The sequence below is a fragment of the Diabrotica undecimpunctata genome, chromosome 4 (assembly GCF_040954645.1).
Source record: "Diabrotica undecimpunctata isolate CICGRU chromosome 4, icDiaUnde3, whole genome shotgun sequence".
Lineage (NCBI taxonomy): Eukaryota > Metazoa > Arthropoda > Insecta > Coleoptera > Chrysomelidae > Diabrotica > Diabrotica undecimpunctata.
Genome location: NC_092806.1, coordinates 78,289,917 through 78,306,107, shown reverse-complemented (window position 1 = coordinate 78,306,107; position 16,191 = coordinate 78,289,917). Strand labels below are relative to the sequence as shown.

Sequence of the window (16,191 nt, the reverse complement as noted above, 5' to 3'; positions counted from 1 at the left end):
AAACCTAATTTATTTATCAATGCTACTTTCACTATTTTAATTAAATTACGTTTTTTTTTTTCAATGTAGACGAATCGAAAGTTCTTTTTTATAAACACTTATTATCTATATTTTACTTTAATCACTTGTATTTATTATTTGACTTCCGACACCGTGAAAAGGTCCGATATGCGAATTTATTTTCGTCGATGTCGTTGTCTGCACGTGTGTTCGCTTTGGCTGCTAAACCCAAACTCCAAAATTCAAAGTTTGTTTGATGTTATTGTTGTTTATTATTTTAAAAACACGATACATTGATTCTACAAAATCACAAGCAGCACTATATTTTTGTGTTCTTCAATTACGTTGTCATTTGTTTCCCATTTATAAATCTCTATACCACATTTAAAACATTGAACTCTATCATCGAATTGAAGATAGTAAAATCCACAGCTAACTCAGTTTCAGATTTGTTCCCCTTCCAATTCGTAAAAGTTGCTAGTCTTGTATAAAAATTTTCCGGTTATAGCGTGTACACCTCAAGACAGATTTTGATTACTGACTGACAAAATTTCTCTGCATATATAAATATACTTTAAGAAAAAAGCTATTTCTCTACAATTTGTAAGAGTACACAGACTAGACTAGGCTAGGCTAGACAGATAAGGTTAGGCAAGTGCGTACAATTTATTTTTTAACTCACACAATTTTTTTAAGTCTCAGTACAAAATTTATTTCGATCATCCTGTAAAAATTTAACGAAAAGAAGACGAGATCGAAAGATATGCGATGAGTTTTGCACTCCACATACAGGGTGGTCCGTTCCACTAAAGACACCCTTCTCTCGTCATTGTCGACCGCTTCTTTTACTTCTTCAGGACAGATTAGACAAAGAACAGACAGGTGTAAAACATACAGGTAACGTGACAATTCTTCAGCTGAGAAGAAAAGATCTAAAGATAAGCGACCACTTCGTACGACCTTCTGGTCATTGTCGATCACTTCTTCGGGAAAGAAGAAGAGATCTAGCGATAAGCGACCACTTCTTACAACCCTCTGGTCATTGACGATTACTTTTTGTACTTCTTGTACACCCCAAGATCAAACTAGGCCATCGATACGTTCACCCATCGGAGACCCTGATGGACAGGTTATCAGAGTGAGTTTGTACCCCGCTTGCTATACTACTAAAATTTTTTCAGTAATTTACATCAAAATCGAATTTATAAACACAGAGTGTTCACAAATGATAAGACATTTCTTTAAACTTCAAACTAGGTACAGTAAGAGAATAATTTTAAATAGAACACTGTATTTAATAATTTTAATAACAAAATAAATCAGTTGTCTTTCAAATACTATTAAGGTTCTCTTTGCCTAAAGTTAATACTTTTGGAGATAATTTGGGTTTAATGTTAAAGATAAGATATTTATTGTTTTATTTCAGCAGGCAGGGTAAGAATATTTCATATTTGTCATTATTTGTTATTATTGGCACTTTTGCAAAGTGATAGAAATGGCTCGTTTAAAATGAAACAATAAAGAATGCGTAAATTCTTTTAATACATGGTGAATGTAAAAGAGATGTTACTAAAATTATGTGTATTATTTGCTAAAATATCCAAACCGTCCACAAACTACCTGTGACATCGTGAAGAGATTACTTAAAAATTTAATACATTTTGGTTGTTACACAACAAAAATTTAACAAAGCGAAGCCTATTGTTGATATTAATGATAATACAATTAATGTTCTTGGTTGCTATGCAGCTTATCCCGAAGCGTCATTAAGTTGTTCAGCGAATTATAAAAAAACAAAAATTTCATTCATATTCTTACAAAGAATATTATATGATGAGACGAATCAAAATTTACAAGCGGAATGTTTAAGTGGCACAATTCGCATTACTCGAGCGAAATAAATCAACATTTAACAAGAGGTCTTAGGAGCGATGAGAGTTTAATGTCTTTTGTGCGATAAGAGACAACCAGGTTGCAGCTGTCCACTTTTATGATGATTCCTTAAACTACTTTTTTTAGGTGCAAGATATATCAATATATTATGAGTAAATTTACGCAATCTTCATTGTTTAATTTTAAACGAACCATTTCTATCACTTTGTAAAAGTGCCAATCACAAATAATGACAATTATGAGATTTTCATACACGGCCTGCTAAAATAAAACAATAAATATCTTACCTTTAACATTAAACCACAATTATCTCCAAAAGTATTAACTTTAGGTATAGGGAATCCTAATATTATTTGAAAGACAATTGATTTATTTTTTCATTAAAATTATAAAATACAAGGTGTTTCATTTAAAATTATTGACTCACTAGTTTGAAGTTTAAAAAAATGGCGTATCATTTGTGAACACTCTTTATTTAGAAATTCGATTTCGATGTAAACTCCTAAGAGAATGTTACCTACATAAGATTTATCTGCAAAGGTTTTCAATACATTATGGTTTTAAATTGATGAGATATTAAATTTAAAAAGTTAAGGCTATAAAAAGTTATTAAAACAAATCTACTTTTGTGTTTTCCAATATTCTCTGTAATATCACATTTAGCATCGAACTAATTCCAAATGCGTATTTTCAAAAATCTGTGGGACATACCACACATTTTTATTGTAGTATTTTACGTCCAAGGAAGCCGGAGATTTAGTTCAAGCGATTACAGACTAAGCAGAACTGTTAAGACTGTGACGCGATATTGCATTTATTTTGTTTGAGAATGTGCGTTGTGAACGCGAAGTGGTCAAAAATCAGGCGCTATGTTGTCCCGATGATCATGATATCCATTGCACGCACATTGCATCCCCTATTCTAGTCACCACACTGCGCTTCCTCACTCCTGCTCGCTCAGTTTATTGTTAATAGCTGTTCGGGTAACATATATACTTTAACTGCTATCGTTTCTTTTGGTCCTCCGAGGACGAAAACGCGGTGTGTGGTACGTTAAAAAATTTAATTATTTTACCCTTTAAATGTGTAATTATTACTACTTATTTATCGGTTGCTCATATACTTCAGGGGATAAAGCCTTAAGTGCCGGGGATAGTACTCCGGAAATTATACCTTCATTTTTTTTAGAATAACACGTTAAACAAGGCTTCAACAAACAGGAAGGTTTTAGAAGAAAATGAGTTTTCGACGAAGAAGGGACATATTGATGTTTTTTATTGAGTGCAATGGAAAACTGTTATGCTTGATTTGTCAAAAATATACTTCTCTAGTAAAGGAATATAACCTAAGGCGACAGTACGATACTCAGCATAAAGCTAAATTTGCCTGTATTCAAGGAGACTTCCGAAAAAAATAAAATTTCTAGTTTGAAACCCTCACTTCAATATCAACAAAACATCTTTAAACCACTGTCTGATGGTAGACAATAATGAATCAAGTATTCGTGCCAGCTTCAGAGAAGCATAAATACTTGTGAAGCGTGGGCGTCAATTCACAGACATTTAACTTCTACGAGATTGTCTTAGCAATCGCTGAACAAGTATGTCCAGAGAACAAAAAAAAATTGAAAACCTGTCTCTTTGCTAGAACTTGCATCCAAAACACCAAAGAGTTGGGCAATAACTTGTATGAATAACTGAAAAATGTGTAGTTTGAAAGGTACTGGTATAAAGACAGGTAGTCTTGGAACGGATGTCGACAGGTCTAAATCTGACCATCGGATAAAGGGTATCAGAATATAAATTATGGACCATAAAGAAATATACCAATAAACCAAATCACTTACTTGGTGAAATCCTGAAGTATACTATAGCAGATAACATAGCTATTATTAAAACATTTCTTCCACCTGAAGGTTATTACATCATTTTTAGTTTTCAATGTGTTACTTAACTCCAATATTTGTGTTATATAAGCTTTTCTCTCATCGATTTTCTTCAGAATGCAGGCATTTTTAATTTTAATTTCATTAATCTTATGCGCAAGAAAGTCTTTCACTTTATCCCCAAAATTTATATCATCCAAGTCAAGATCCATTTCCATCTAAAAATAAATCATTTCAATTTAAAGTAAAAAAGCATTTCAAAACTTCAAATTATATTTTAAGCAGTCTATGTATGTGATTTGAATCCATATTGTATTAATTCAGTTAAATTATTACAATCTCGTATTGCAATTATTATTTTAAAGGGAATAAGCCACAATTGAAGTTTAAATTAAGTTTATTGACGTTTCAATTTCCACTTCGGAAATCGTTCTCAAAATACAAATATTAATGAATTAAATGTTTGTATTTTGAGAAGGATTTCCGAAGTGGAAATTGAAACGTCAATAAACTTATTTTAAACTGCAATTGTGGCTTATTCCCATTAAAATAGTAATTACTTTAAGATGTCACAAGAAAATAGCTTCAGAACAATTTCATATTGATTAAAACATTTTCATATCAATGACAAAATTTTATTTTGGTGTTGTAAAACAATTCCAAACTACCTTTAGTCTAGAAAATTCTTTAATTCAGCTATAAAATTATCAGTATAAATAAAAAATCAGTAGTAATAAGTTGCTGGTAATACATGACATATCTAAGCAAATTTGGGAACATTGTGAATGATACTATTACCAACCAAGTAATATAATATCTTATTGATTAAATAAAATGATTAGAAGAAGATAATAAACGCTATTGCATTTTTTATTACTATTTGATTTCATTTACTTTTAATGGTTTGTTAGTTCAAGAAAATTCTTAAAGTGCAATAACAATCAAAATGGAAACTGTAAGTTCCAACATTTGGTGCAACTCTATACAAAATGTAATTCAACCAGCTTTTACATTGTTCAAATATGTTTTTCATATTCTGACAACCATTCTTGAACCTTCCTATCTATTTATGTAATACTGCTTTCATTATTATTGAATGTTTAGCTATGATCTTTTAGATTTAAACTAAAAGTATGTCATTCATGGTTGAATGTATCCTTTTAATTTTTTTATAGTTCACCCTTAAGCATGTGCCAAAAAGAAAAAGATATTTCACCATATTTTCCTTGAATTAATGTAAGTCCTTGTGGATAAAATTGCAGCATAGTTACTTAATAAGGATGTAATATACTTAATTGCATAATTTTCTTAAGTTATGCAATTTACTAAAATTTACTTAAATTAAAAAAAAATTGGATTAAACTTATATAGAAGGAGCTTTCACTGTCATTTTTAGTCTCAACAAAGGATATACACATGTTATATAAAAAAGCAGAAGTTGATCAAGATTTTAGTTCCTTATTTGTACTAGAGAGCAGTCATGTCAGCGCTATTACTGCTTCTAAAATATGAAAGACTGGGGCAACAAACGCAACTTTACTTATATTTTCATATGTAGATGGCGCTTGGTCATAGTATAGCATTAAATTTTTGCGTTGTATAACATTTTTTGAAGAAAATAAAATGTTATTTTAACTCTTAATAACTGAATCTTTTTAGAAAAAATATTCTGATTCAAATTTTTAATTTAAATATGTACAAATCTACAAATAATACAATTAAAATTCTCTTTGTGAAAATTATGTTTTACTAGTACTTAGTTGTTATTTTAAAGCAAGATTATAAATAGTACCCACACAGCGTAAAAACTTTCACATAGACTATTCATGAAAAGTTATTATTAAATATTTCAAAAATAATTCAGGAATGCTTTTAGTTGTTATTACAAGATTATATGGATGAAAAGTTTCAGAAAAATGGAACATTTCAAAATTTAGTAAAAATTATAAATAGTACCCACACAGCGTAAAAACTTTCACATAGACTATTCATGAAAAGTTATTATTAAATATTTCAAAAATAATTCAGGAATGCTTTTAGTTGTTATTACAAGATTATATGGATGAAAAGTTTCAGCAAAATGGAACATTTCAAAATTTAGTAAAAAGTTAACTAAAAATTCTGGCTTTACAACCCTGCGTGGGTCCTAGCCTCCTTAAGAATTTCTCTCCAGTCGTCCCTATCCATCGCCGTTCTCCGCCAAGCACGTATTCCCATATTTCTTATGTCTTCTCTGACCAATGGGTCTATCAAGGAATGTTTTTCTAGCTGGGTCATTTTGTTCCATCTGCATTACATGTCCTATCCACCTCAGACGTCCTATCTTAATGTTTTAAAATATCAGATTTCTGGTATATTCTATAAATTTCGAAGTTGTATCGTCCTGGTCTCTGAACCATATGTTAGGACTGGACGTATTATTGTTTTGAAGAGTTTTATTTTTGTATTTCTCGATATAATTGTGGATTTAAGGAGGAGATTGAGCCCAAAATAGCATCTGTTGGCCGTGCAAATTCTGCGGTTTAAATCTAATATTCCATAAAATAATAATTTTAATTAAATAGATTAGACAATTGTACGCAACTGATATGGGAATACTTCATATAAGATAAATTATTTTGAACAAGAAATAATGGCGGGACGTTTTTACTATTAATGCTCTAAAAGAGGTAAGTTTAAAATTTAGAATATATAATTTTGTATTAAAATGTTTTCTTATGTATTTTAGTGTGTTGCAGTAATCTTAAAACCATCAAGTTAGAATCTATGGAGAAGCTATGAGCATATTAACGTGTGTATTAAAAACGGCGTCAGTAGGTGTGGCTAACGATCATACCAATATGGTGGTGGGATCAGGGCCAGACTCAATAATATTAAAACTACTATACAAATATGACTAGTTATTCAGAAGATTTAATCATAATCTAAACAGGTGCAATACATTTTTAATAAACTATGATTTATTTATCCCGCGGTAAACACTAAAAACACTATATATTATACATAAAGATAAATTAACACAGTCAAATAACAAGTTGTCTCTGAAAGAGATTATAATATAAATAATATTTTAAAGGGTAAAATGAATATAAGGTATGAAATAAAAGAAATACGTTTGTTTTACCACTTATATATTTGATAAATTAACTGACACTTAAAAATTTAGTTCAATTAACAAAGTTAGAAAAGTTATTATTAAACAAACAAAATTGAATATCTGCCGAATATCACAATGAAAATACTGTGTAGAAATAAAAATAATGATGTTGCAGTAGTTAATAAGAAAATATTACCTGTTTGATATAAGCTATTGGAACAGCAGGCTCTTTCAAAGGAATAGAAGAAAGTGAAGTTCTTTCAATATCTTTTTCTAAAAAATGTTTTGAACATAAAACACTATATTTATTTGGTTTTTTTGGAAACCTAAAAATACAATTATATGCATCACTAAGTATTAATAACAAATTTATATTTTAAATAAAAAATATGATTATTGAACTAAAAAATATTATAAACAGCTTACAAATTGTTTGTTAGTATCTTTATATTCTGTGTATCCATTACTTATATTTTATTGGAAGTGGATGTTTTAATTGCTATTTGGGAAACTTTTAAAAATATTCAATAATGACTGAAACATTAATCGAGAAACTTTTCTAAGTTACTGTAAATTTTTTTATGAATACTATTAATTTATTCTCTAAAGTACGGGCCATTACTTTGTTTACATATTTGTATACTAACCGGTGTAACGTTATTCCTGAAGATTTTTTATTAACATTGCTTCTGTTACTACAACTATGTTGAGAACAAAAAAACATTATTATTCACTACTATTCACACTATCACAATATAATATTACAGCTTCTATAAAAGTATTATAAAACTACAAATATTCCAAAAACAACAAACTTAAACAATCATACACGATCTGTCAAAACGACCAAGTAAATACAGTCAAAATAAAAAAATTAAATAAAAACTATTAATTTCATGTATTGGTGAAATTCTGGACTTTATAATGAGTAAGAAAAATTTATTTAAAAATTCCTTTATAAAAGCCCTATCAGGCTCCATCACAGAATGTTTTGGGAATAACTATTCCATCCTCAGTGCTATCTGGACGTGCATGTTTGAACCCACTTAATACATGGCTAAAAACCCTTTAAATGGTATACAATTACTTAACTTTGAGTTACATATTGTTCTGAAGCTATTTACTTATGACATTTTAAAGAAATTACTATTTAAATGGGAAAAAGCCACAATTAAAGGTTAAAGTAAGTTTATTGACGTTTTAATTTACACTTTGGAAATCATTCTCAAAATACAAACATTAGTAAATTAAACAAATTTTGTTTTTTTGGTGAAAAAATTCTTCTAATAATTTAATTTTATCTGACTCATTTATATTGACAATTCAGACATACATTATACATTTTAAAGTAGACAACTTTAAAATGATATTGCCAATATTGTTGAGTTGTGCTCCTGGGATGACTTTACTTGTAAGATAGTTCATTTGATTACATGAAATCAACTTTAACTTGAGAATGTCCGTCAGAAAAAATCATAGCATGTAATTCGTCTTTAAAAAGACAACCATATGCCATGACGTCTGATGATTTATGTCAAAACTTACCAAAATATTATTTGAATTAAATTCAATATTTGATTGAATTGAATTGATGTGTCATTTTTATTTGCAAATGGTTGTATATTATTTAATAAAAATTTTGATAGTTCACTACAAGGAGAATTCATGGTACTACAAATGCTAAGTGGTATATTCGTTTTATGAATTTTAGGTACTCCATAACATACATACTATGCTAATAAAAGATTGATGACATCGAAATTATTAGACAAAAGAACCAAAATGACTATCTACAGAACACTGATTAGACCCGTAGTAACCTATGGATGTGAAACTTGGGTAATGACGAAAAAAGATGAAGCCCAACTCAGGACATTCGAGAGAAAAATACTGAGGAAAGTATATGGCCCGGTACAAGAGGAAGATGGCACATGGAGAATCAGGAGAAACGACGAGGTTAATGAGTTAAATGAAGGTTATGAGATTGTAAGATTTGTGAAAAGTCAAAAATTGTCATGGCTGGGACATGTAGAGTTGCAGAGACAAAGCGATGCAAAAACAACTAAGAAAATGTTACAATGGAAGCCCATAGGAAGGCGAAAAAAAGGAAGGCCCAGAACGAGATGGTTGGATGACGTGGAAGACGACCTGAAAACAATGAACATAAGACAATGGAGAAGAAGGGCACAAGAGAGATCTGAATGGAAGGACATAGCCAGACAGGCAAAGACCCATCCAGGGTTATGATGCCAAAAGAAGAAGAAGAAGAGGTACTCCATAACGAAATGGAAGGAAAGGAATATAATAACACACTACCTTTCCTGGATGTTTTAATCTCTAAGAACGATACTGGATATGAGACTAAGGTGTATAGAAAACCAACACACACCAACAGATATTTAAATATTCAAATCAAATCACAATATTACTATTAAAAAGAATCATTAAATCCTTATATGATAAAGCCAAAATTGCTTGTTCTAACGAAAATTCGTTTTTGGAGGAAAAACATTTGTTAACATCTGTTTTATTAAAAAATGATTATCCTTTATCATTTATAAATAAGGAATTTTCAACAATCGACCTAATAGAACAGAACAACTTGAAACGAGATCCTACAGCAGACACAAGGAATAATACGAGGAAAATATTAATACCACACATAGAAGTATTGTCAGAAAAACTTAAAAGAATGGGAAATAAATTCAAAACAACAAACACATTGAGATCTATTTTGTCTAAAACCAATTCTAACAATGAACTAGAAAGGACAATGAATTTTATTTATAAAATACCTTGTGAATATGATCAGTTTTATTTATGTAAAACATTAAGGCCATTAAATGTTAGAATAAGTGAACATCAATCTTATACTAAAAAGAGAGAATTTGATAGATCTCAAATATGTAAACAGGCTTGGGATAATGAACATAGGGTTCAATGGAATGATTTAAGTATAGTCCTAAAAGAAACGGATGGTAAAAAGAGAAAAATCAAAGAAGCAGCCCTAATTATGCTAAATGAGATCAATTGTGTCCAAATTTCTCAGCAGAATGTAGTACGATCTGGTTGCCCATATTAAAAGAGGAAGTTATTAAAAGGAAAATACCAGTATTAGTAAATCAGTAACATATCCAGGATACATCATTCATCGTTTTTAAATAACAAACATATAAAATCAGAATTTGGTGTTTATTGAAAGTAAACTAAATGTAAGACCAAATACTTACCATGTTGGGATAGTATTATGAGGTTTTTTCCCTCCTGATTTACTATGGACTCACTAACAAGAGAATTTTACTGTAATCATGGTATGTGGTTGTCTTTTTAAAGACGAATTACATGCTATGATTTTTTCTGGCGGATATTCTCAAGTTAAACAAAAAATGACAAATTTGACAAATGACTCTTAATGTTAAAAAGTGTGCAGTAGTTTCATATACTCGAAAACTCAATAGTGTTATTGAAGATTATTATATTAATGATGATCGAATTGAGAGAGTGAGTGTTATGAAGGATCTTAGAGTTAAATTCCAAATCAACATGAAGTTCAATATACACTTTTATGAAATAACTAACAGAGCTTATTGTGCTTTGGGTTTTGTCAGTACAAATAGCAAAAATTTCAGAATAAGCAGAATTATAAAACTCTATAATGCCCTGGTGAGACCACATATGGAATATGCTTCAATCATCTGATCTCCTACTGAATTTTCAAACTCAGAAATGATTGAAAAAGTGCAAAAACGATTTTTAAGATTTCTATATGTAAGGAAAAATAAGAAATACCCATACTTATGTGCTCTCATACAGGTTAATGTTAGTCATTTCAGTTGCAGTCACTTCCAACTAGAAGAAACAGTCAGGACATTATGTTCATATACTTGATTGTTAACAGTATTAAGTACACACACTGTGGTTTAATTGAGTTTATTTACTTTAGAATACCCAAGAGTAGATTAAGGATAACTAACCTAGATCTATTCTTTACAAATTACTATAGAAACATATCACCAATAAACAATAATTTAATAATTTGTAATGAAGTATTTAATAGACTGACTCATGTGGATATATTCAATGTAAAAAGCTGTGAACTAAAGACATTGCTTGCTCATCAGCACTAGATTTAAGGGGATTATTGTATTTTTTTCTTATTGTATTATTAATGTTCGTTTCTTTCATTCATTTATTGTATTTTTTTTTGTCTTTTTGTCAACACTTTACATGTAATTACTATTAGTCTATAGTGTTTGTCATATGTCTAAATAAATAAATAAATAAAATTGATTTCATGTAATCGAATGAACTATCTTACAAGTAAAGTCGTCCCAGGAGCGCAACTCAACAATATTGGCAATAACATTTTAAATTCATCTACTTTAAAATGTATAATGTATGAATGAATTGTCAATATAAATGAGTCAGATAAAATTAAATTATTAGAAGAATTTTTTCACCAAGTACTTAACAAAAAACAAAATTTGTTTAATTTACTAATGTTTGTATTTTGAGAATGATTTCCAAAAGGGGAAATCGAAATGTCAATAAACTTACTTTAACCTTTAATTATGGCTTATTCCCATTTAAATAGTAATTACTATGAGTTACATTTTTGATACTTAAAAATTAGGATGTTTAAGTTACAACAGGAATTGATTACATGGCAATGTAAGACTCCACTGGGGTTGCAAGTCCTTAGATGAAGTGTCTGTGAGGACTTGTTGATAGCAACTAAAACATCCTAATTTTTAATTATCAAAAATGTAACTCAAAGTTAAGCATATAACATTTAAAGGGTTTTACTAATGCATTTAGTGGCTTTAAATATATACATCCAGATAGCACTGATAATGGAATAGTTATTCTGAAAACTTTCTGTAATGTAGCCAATAGGGTTTTTATTATTATACCTTTTATAAAGGAATTTTTAAACAAATTTTGTGATACATTGTATGCAACCAAGTGCAGGAATTTAGTTTCCTTGTTTAGTAAAAATATGCCTATTTAGTTTTTACAACTGAACTTGAGTCCCTTCTTGTGGATTGGGCATATACTTGCTTTTTAGTCTCCTGGAATTTCTTCTGTGTTCCACTCATCTATTATTAGTTTAGTAACTGTAATTACTAATTACTATATTTATAATTCACCTATATTTTGTATATCTGATATCAATCGAATTATCTTAACAGTTTGCACTTAAGCAATTTATTTATTTTTTGAATTAAAGAATAATTTTAGAAAGCAAATGATATTTAACAGGAAATTCAATAAATTACTGGATCTGTAGATTCTTTGTCACATATTACTTACATTTATAATTATGTTGAATTTGCTGAAAAACACCTTAAAGTGAACACATAGAGTATAACCAACCTCGATTCTCAATTTTTTTTCAAAAACTTGTGTTTTGAGTTTTGTTTTTTGTTTTACCGAAAGTACAGGCTGATCATAGCCGCAAATGTCAATCATGGAACAAAAAAATTTGGTTTAGCAGTGTTGGCATGTTTTTTATAATGTAGATGCTGTATTCTTCATAATATATACAAAAAGATAAAGCTCTCGAAAAGTACATTTCATTTATATTATGTTAGGAATTCTGCAATTTTTGATTTATATAAAACAAGAATGACTAAATATTTGTTTTTTTTTTTGGAGATTAATTGCAGTTAATTATTAGAAATTTTTTTTGGCGATTTCCGTTTGATATATTAGGGGATCATGGTACAATGAATTTAGTCGATAGAGTTGGCAATCGTCAAATCAGTAGTTGCCAGATTGCAACTTTATTCTGTGGTATGGCCGTCTTTTTTAAAGACGGCCATGGTTAAGGACGTTAAAAATGATCGTAAAGATCTGTTGCAATCATAGATAAAGAATATATATTCATTCGGCACTCTCAGATGCAGCCTTTGAGGTTTGTCAGCACGCGATCGCCTTATTTTAAACGGAAACACAACTCGGATTGAGAAATTTGTGATACATAAGTTACGACAGAACCGTACATTTTTTTATACATCCTTGTCCAAATTTTCCACTTTTATTAAAGTTGTATACTCGAGTACGACTATTTTTTACTTTAAAATATATAAATCGTAATTTTATAAATCAATTTACTAAAACAACATAAAATTTTTTTTAATATATTATATAATAATTTGTATATATATATATATATATATATATATATATATATATATATATATATATATATATATATAAAGGAGTACGACCGTCAATCCAATATAAATTAAGGAACACTCGAAGAGTGGTGGGTTTTTCGTCCAAAGTGGAGAAAAAAAACGACAAAGAAGGTGGCTACTTCATCTATTTATTGAACGTTTCGCTTTCTAATCAGAAAGCATCTTCAGTTTATCTAAAAAGAACAATATAAAAACCAAACATCCATAGAAAAGTTATTATAAGTGTGTTACCTCTAAAAGATATGTAGCAGTCATGCTAAGTCAATGTAAACAATTAATTGGAATTAAATACAGTTTACAAATTAACTCAAACTTAGCACAGCAAAAGACCATGTGGTAATTGTATATGTATATAAAAAATGTGTAAAAAACTAAAGTAAAAAACATTAATTTGCAGAGAACTAAAAAGATCATAAGATGCACTTCCAACAGTATATTATTAGTTAAATTTAATTTTAACTTTAGGTAACATTATTAAATTGATTAAGATTGAATTATAGTGATATTTAAAAAAAATATATAAGGTTACCACTCTTAAGCTTCTTAGTTGCTGCCGGTTAAATCATGATACTATGATTAAGAAGATAAGATATTGCGCATAATGTCAGATTTTTGTATGTAACAATAAATAATCTTTATTAAAAATAGTTTGGAGATATCCTTTTGTGTACGATTATTGTAGTTATTAAACCTTTATTTAATATTATTATTTTGCTAATTAAATAATTTCATCACAGAATGCATAAAAATCCCATTTAACTTTAACAAGAATTCAAATTCTACTCTCCAATGACGGTATGCGCAAACACGACCGATTTTGTGCTACGGGAAGATCCTATCTTGTTAATTATAGTATCATGGGTTAAATGAGAGCAACAAATAGAAACCACGCCAACCAACGAGAAAAGACAGTGGCCTTGAGGTCAAAATATGACAGAACAGCAAGGCGTATTTAAATAGTCTACGTTGTGGCTGAATAGCTAGCCAACAGGTGAAAATTAATTCAACTTCCAACAATCCAAGGTTCATAACATTTGGAACTGAGACTAATGAAGATTCTATTAATCTATTTTAATTACAAAATTTTATTAAACTATTGGATCAGAAACAATTATTTCACATATGTAAATGTAACATTAACAAAATAATCAATAAAATGTAAGTTGAATGAATCTAAGTTAAATAAAGTAAGAAAATATTTTATTTTATTTTTATTTGAAATTATTTAATATGAAAATATAAAAGAATATACACCTTAGGGGGTAATTTTAGAGTAAACACCATATTAAGCCTAATTCTGCAATATTAATGCATGATAAATTTGGCTCAAGTTACTAATGTCCGTTCTCTTATTAAGAGCGTTAGGGTGTTTAAGTATTGAACACATTTCCAAAACTGCCTTTTAACGAGATTGCGTTCATTGCCAAGAATTAATCCCAGCATGCTATTAACACTAAACACAAAGTGGATTTGAATGAAGTTAAGATTCTTATTATGCATATTAATAATGTGTTTTGTGGTGCAATTTTTTTTTAATGGCTTTGGATTATTGATCCATTCAGCCACGATATATAATAAATACTGTTTGCTACAATATTAAATATACAGATACTATATACATATGCGCACATATACACACTTATGCACGCACATACATATAGACATTGTTAAATAAAAATAAAAAAACACAAAAAGGAAGTGAAAACATTAAATCGACCACTATTTAAACTCTTTATTCAGGGCCCTAACCAACTTAAATTAATTTACAAATAAGAAATATACAAATAATACTAAATGCTTATACTAAATACTAATACTAAATATTAAATACTAATAAATAGTAATCTTTTTTCACAGCGCTAAGACATAAACCCGGTTCAACACCTCGGAAGTTTAGGCCTTCTTTGTGAATGTTTTTTTTTTCCTTTTTTTAATTTTTGCTTTAATACGATTTTTTTTAATATTTTATTTATGTATGTTTTTTCCTTTTTTATTTTTCTTTTTTCTGTTTTTTTCTGGTGTTTTTTAGTATTTTTTTCTTTTTATATACATATATTTTTGTCTTTTTATTTTTTAAATAACAATTTAAAGGCGGTCTAGTTTTTTAAGACGACTGTTTGTGGCAGATCCGCATAGAAATCTTCCTCGAGAATGAATCTGGTGTATGCACGATAAAACATTAAGTTAATATTAGGGTCGGCACCCCATCGATAGCGATTAACTACTTTTAGAATATTTAAACTTTTCTCACATTTCATTAAGCACTTGTTAATGTGTTCGTCCCATGTTAATAAGTGTAGTGATTGTGAACAGGTATACTAGGGCTGTTAAACATAATGCTGGATATAACTGGTAAACGATGTCGCGTAAAAATACCACAGCTGATTTCTTCATAGTAAGTTCAAACCCTTGTTTAAAGAAATAATCTCTTGCGTCACACATAATCGTTTTTATTGAGTTAATACTTTGTTGGTATGAATGAATCACAGTGTAAAAGCAAAAGTCGTCTGCATATTGTAATATATTGCATTTAATGTCTATATTGTGAAGATATATATTATATAGATTAAACAACAAGGGGCTAAGGACAGAGCCTTGTGGTAGTCCTTGATGCACTACTCTCGGGCAAATCAATCTACTATTACATTGAATGAATACCTGTCGATTAAGAAATACGTTTACTAACATATATAAACACAAAGGCGGAAATTGGCGTTATCATAAGCCCCTGAAATATCAAGAAATATGGCAGATAGATAATTATTATTTGAGTAGGATAACTAAATATCAGTCGTTAATTGAAACACACAATCCATAGTCCCTTTATTTCTACGAAAGCCATATTGACAAACTGGGAAAATATTTTTGTTTTCACACCACCATTCTAATCTGCTTTTCATAATTCGTTCAAATGTTTTGAGCAAACAAGACATAAGAGAGATAGGTCTATCAGTACGCTGGTTTACTTTGGGTATAGGAATAACCAAGCATTGTTTAAGAGAATAACAGTTGTCTCCTTTAAGTAAAATATTGTTGTATATTTTGCACATATACTGTATGACAATTACTGGCAGGTTTAATAGCATGCTATAGTTAATGCCGTTAATACGAGG

At 29.3% G+C, this 16,191-nt stretch overlaps 1 protein-coding gene across 3 annotated transcripts in view; it reads right to left on the bottom strand.

The window, feature by feature from the left end:
- Positions 1 to 12,363, bottom strand: part of LOC140439716 (uncharacterized) — a 241,028-nt gene extending 228,665 nt beyond the window's left edge. The window contains exons 1-3 of one of the 3 annotated variants that reach the window (XM_072529814.1): positions 12,189 to 12,324; positions 7,072 to 7,201; positions 3,740 to 3,996 (exon numbers count right to left, since the gene is read on the bottom strand). In XM_072529814.1, the coding sequence (XP_072385915.1) occupies positions 3,740 to 3,996; positions 7,072 to 7,201; positions 12,189 to 12,190 (389 nt within the window). In that variant the 5' untranslated portion in view covers positions 12,191 to 12,324. Of the gene's footprint in view, positions 1 to 3,739; positions 3,997 to 7,071; positions 7,202 to 12,188 lie in introns of all 3 variants that reach the window. The other 2 variants (XM_072529815.1, XM_072529813.1) reach the window with 2 other exon arrangements.
- Positions 12,364 to 16,191: the final 3,828 nt, after the last annotated feature.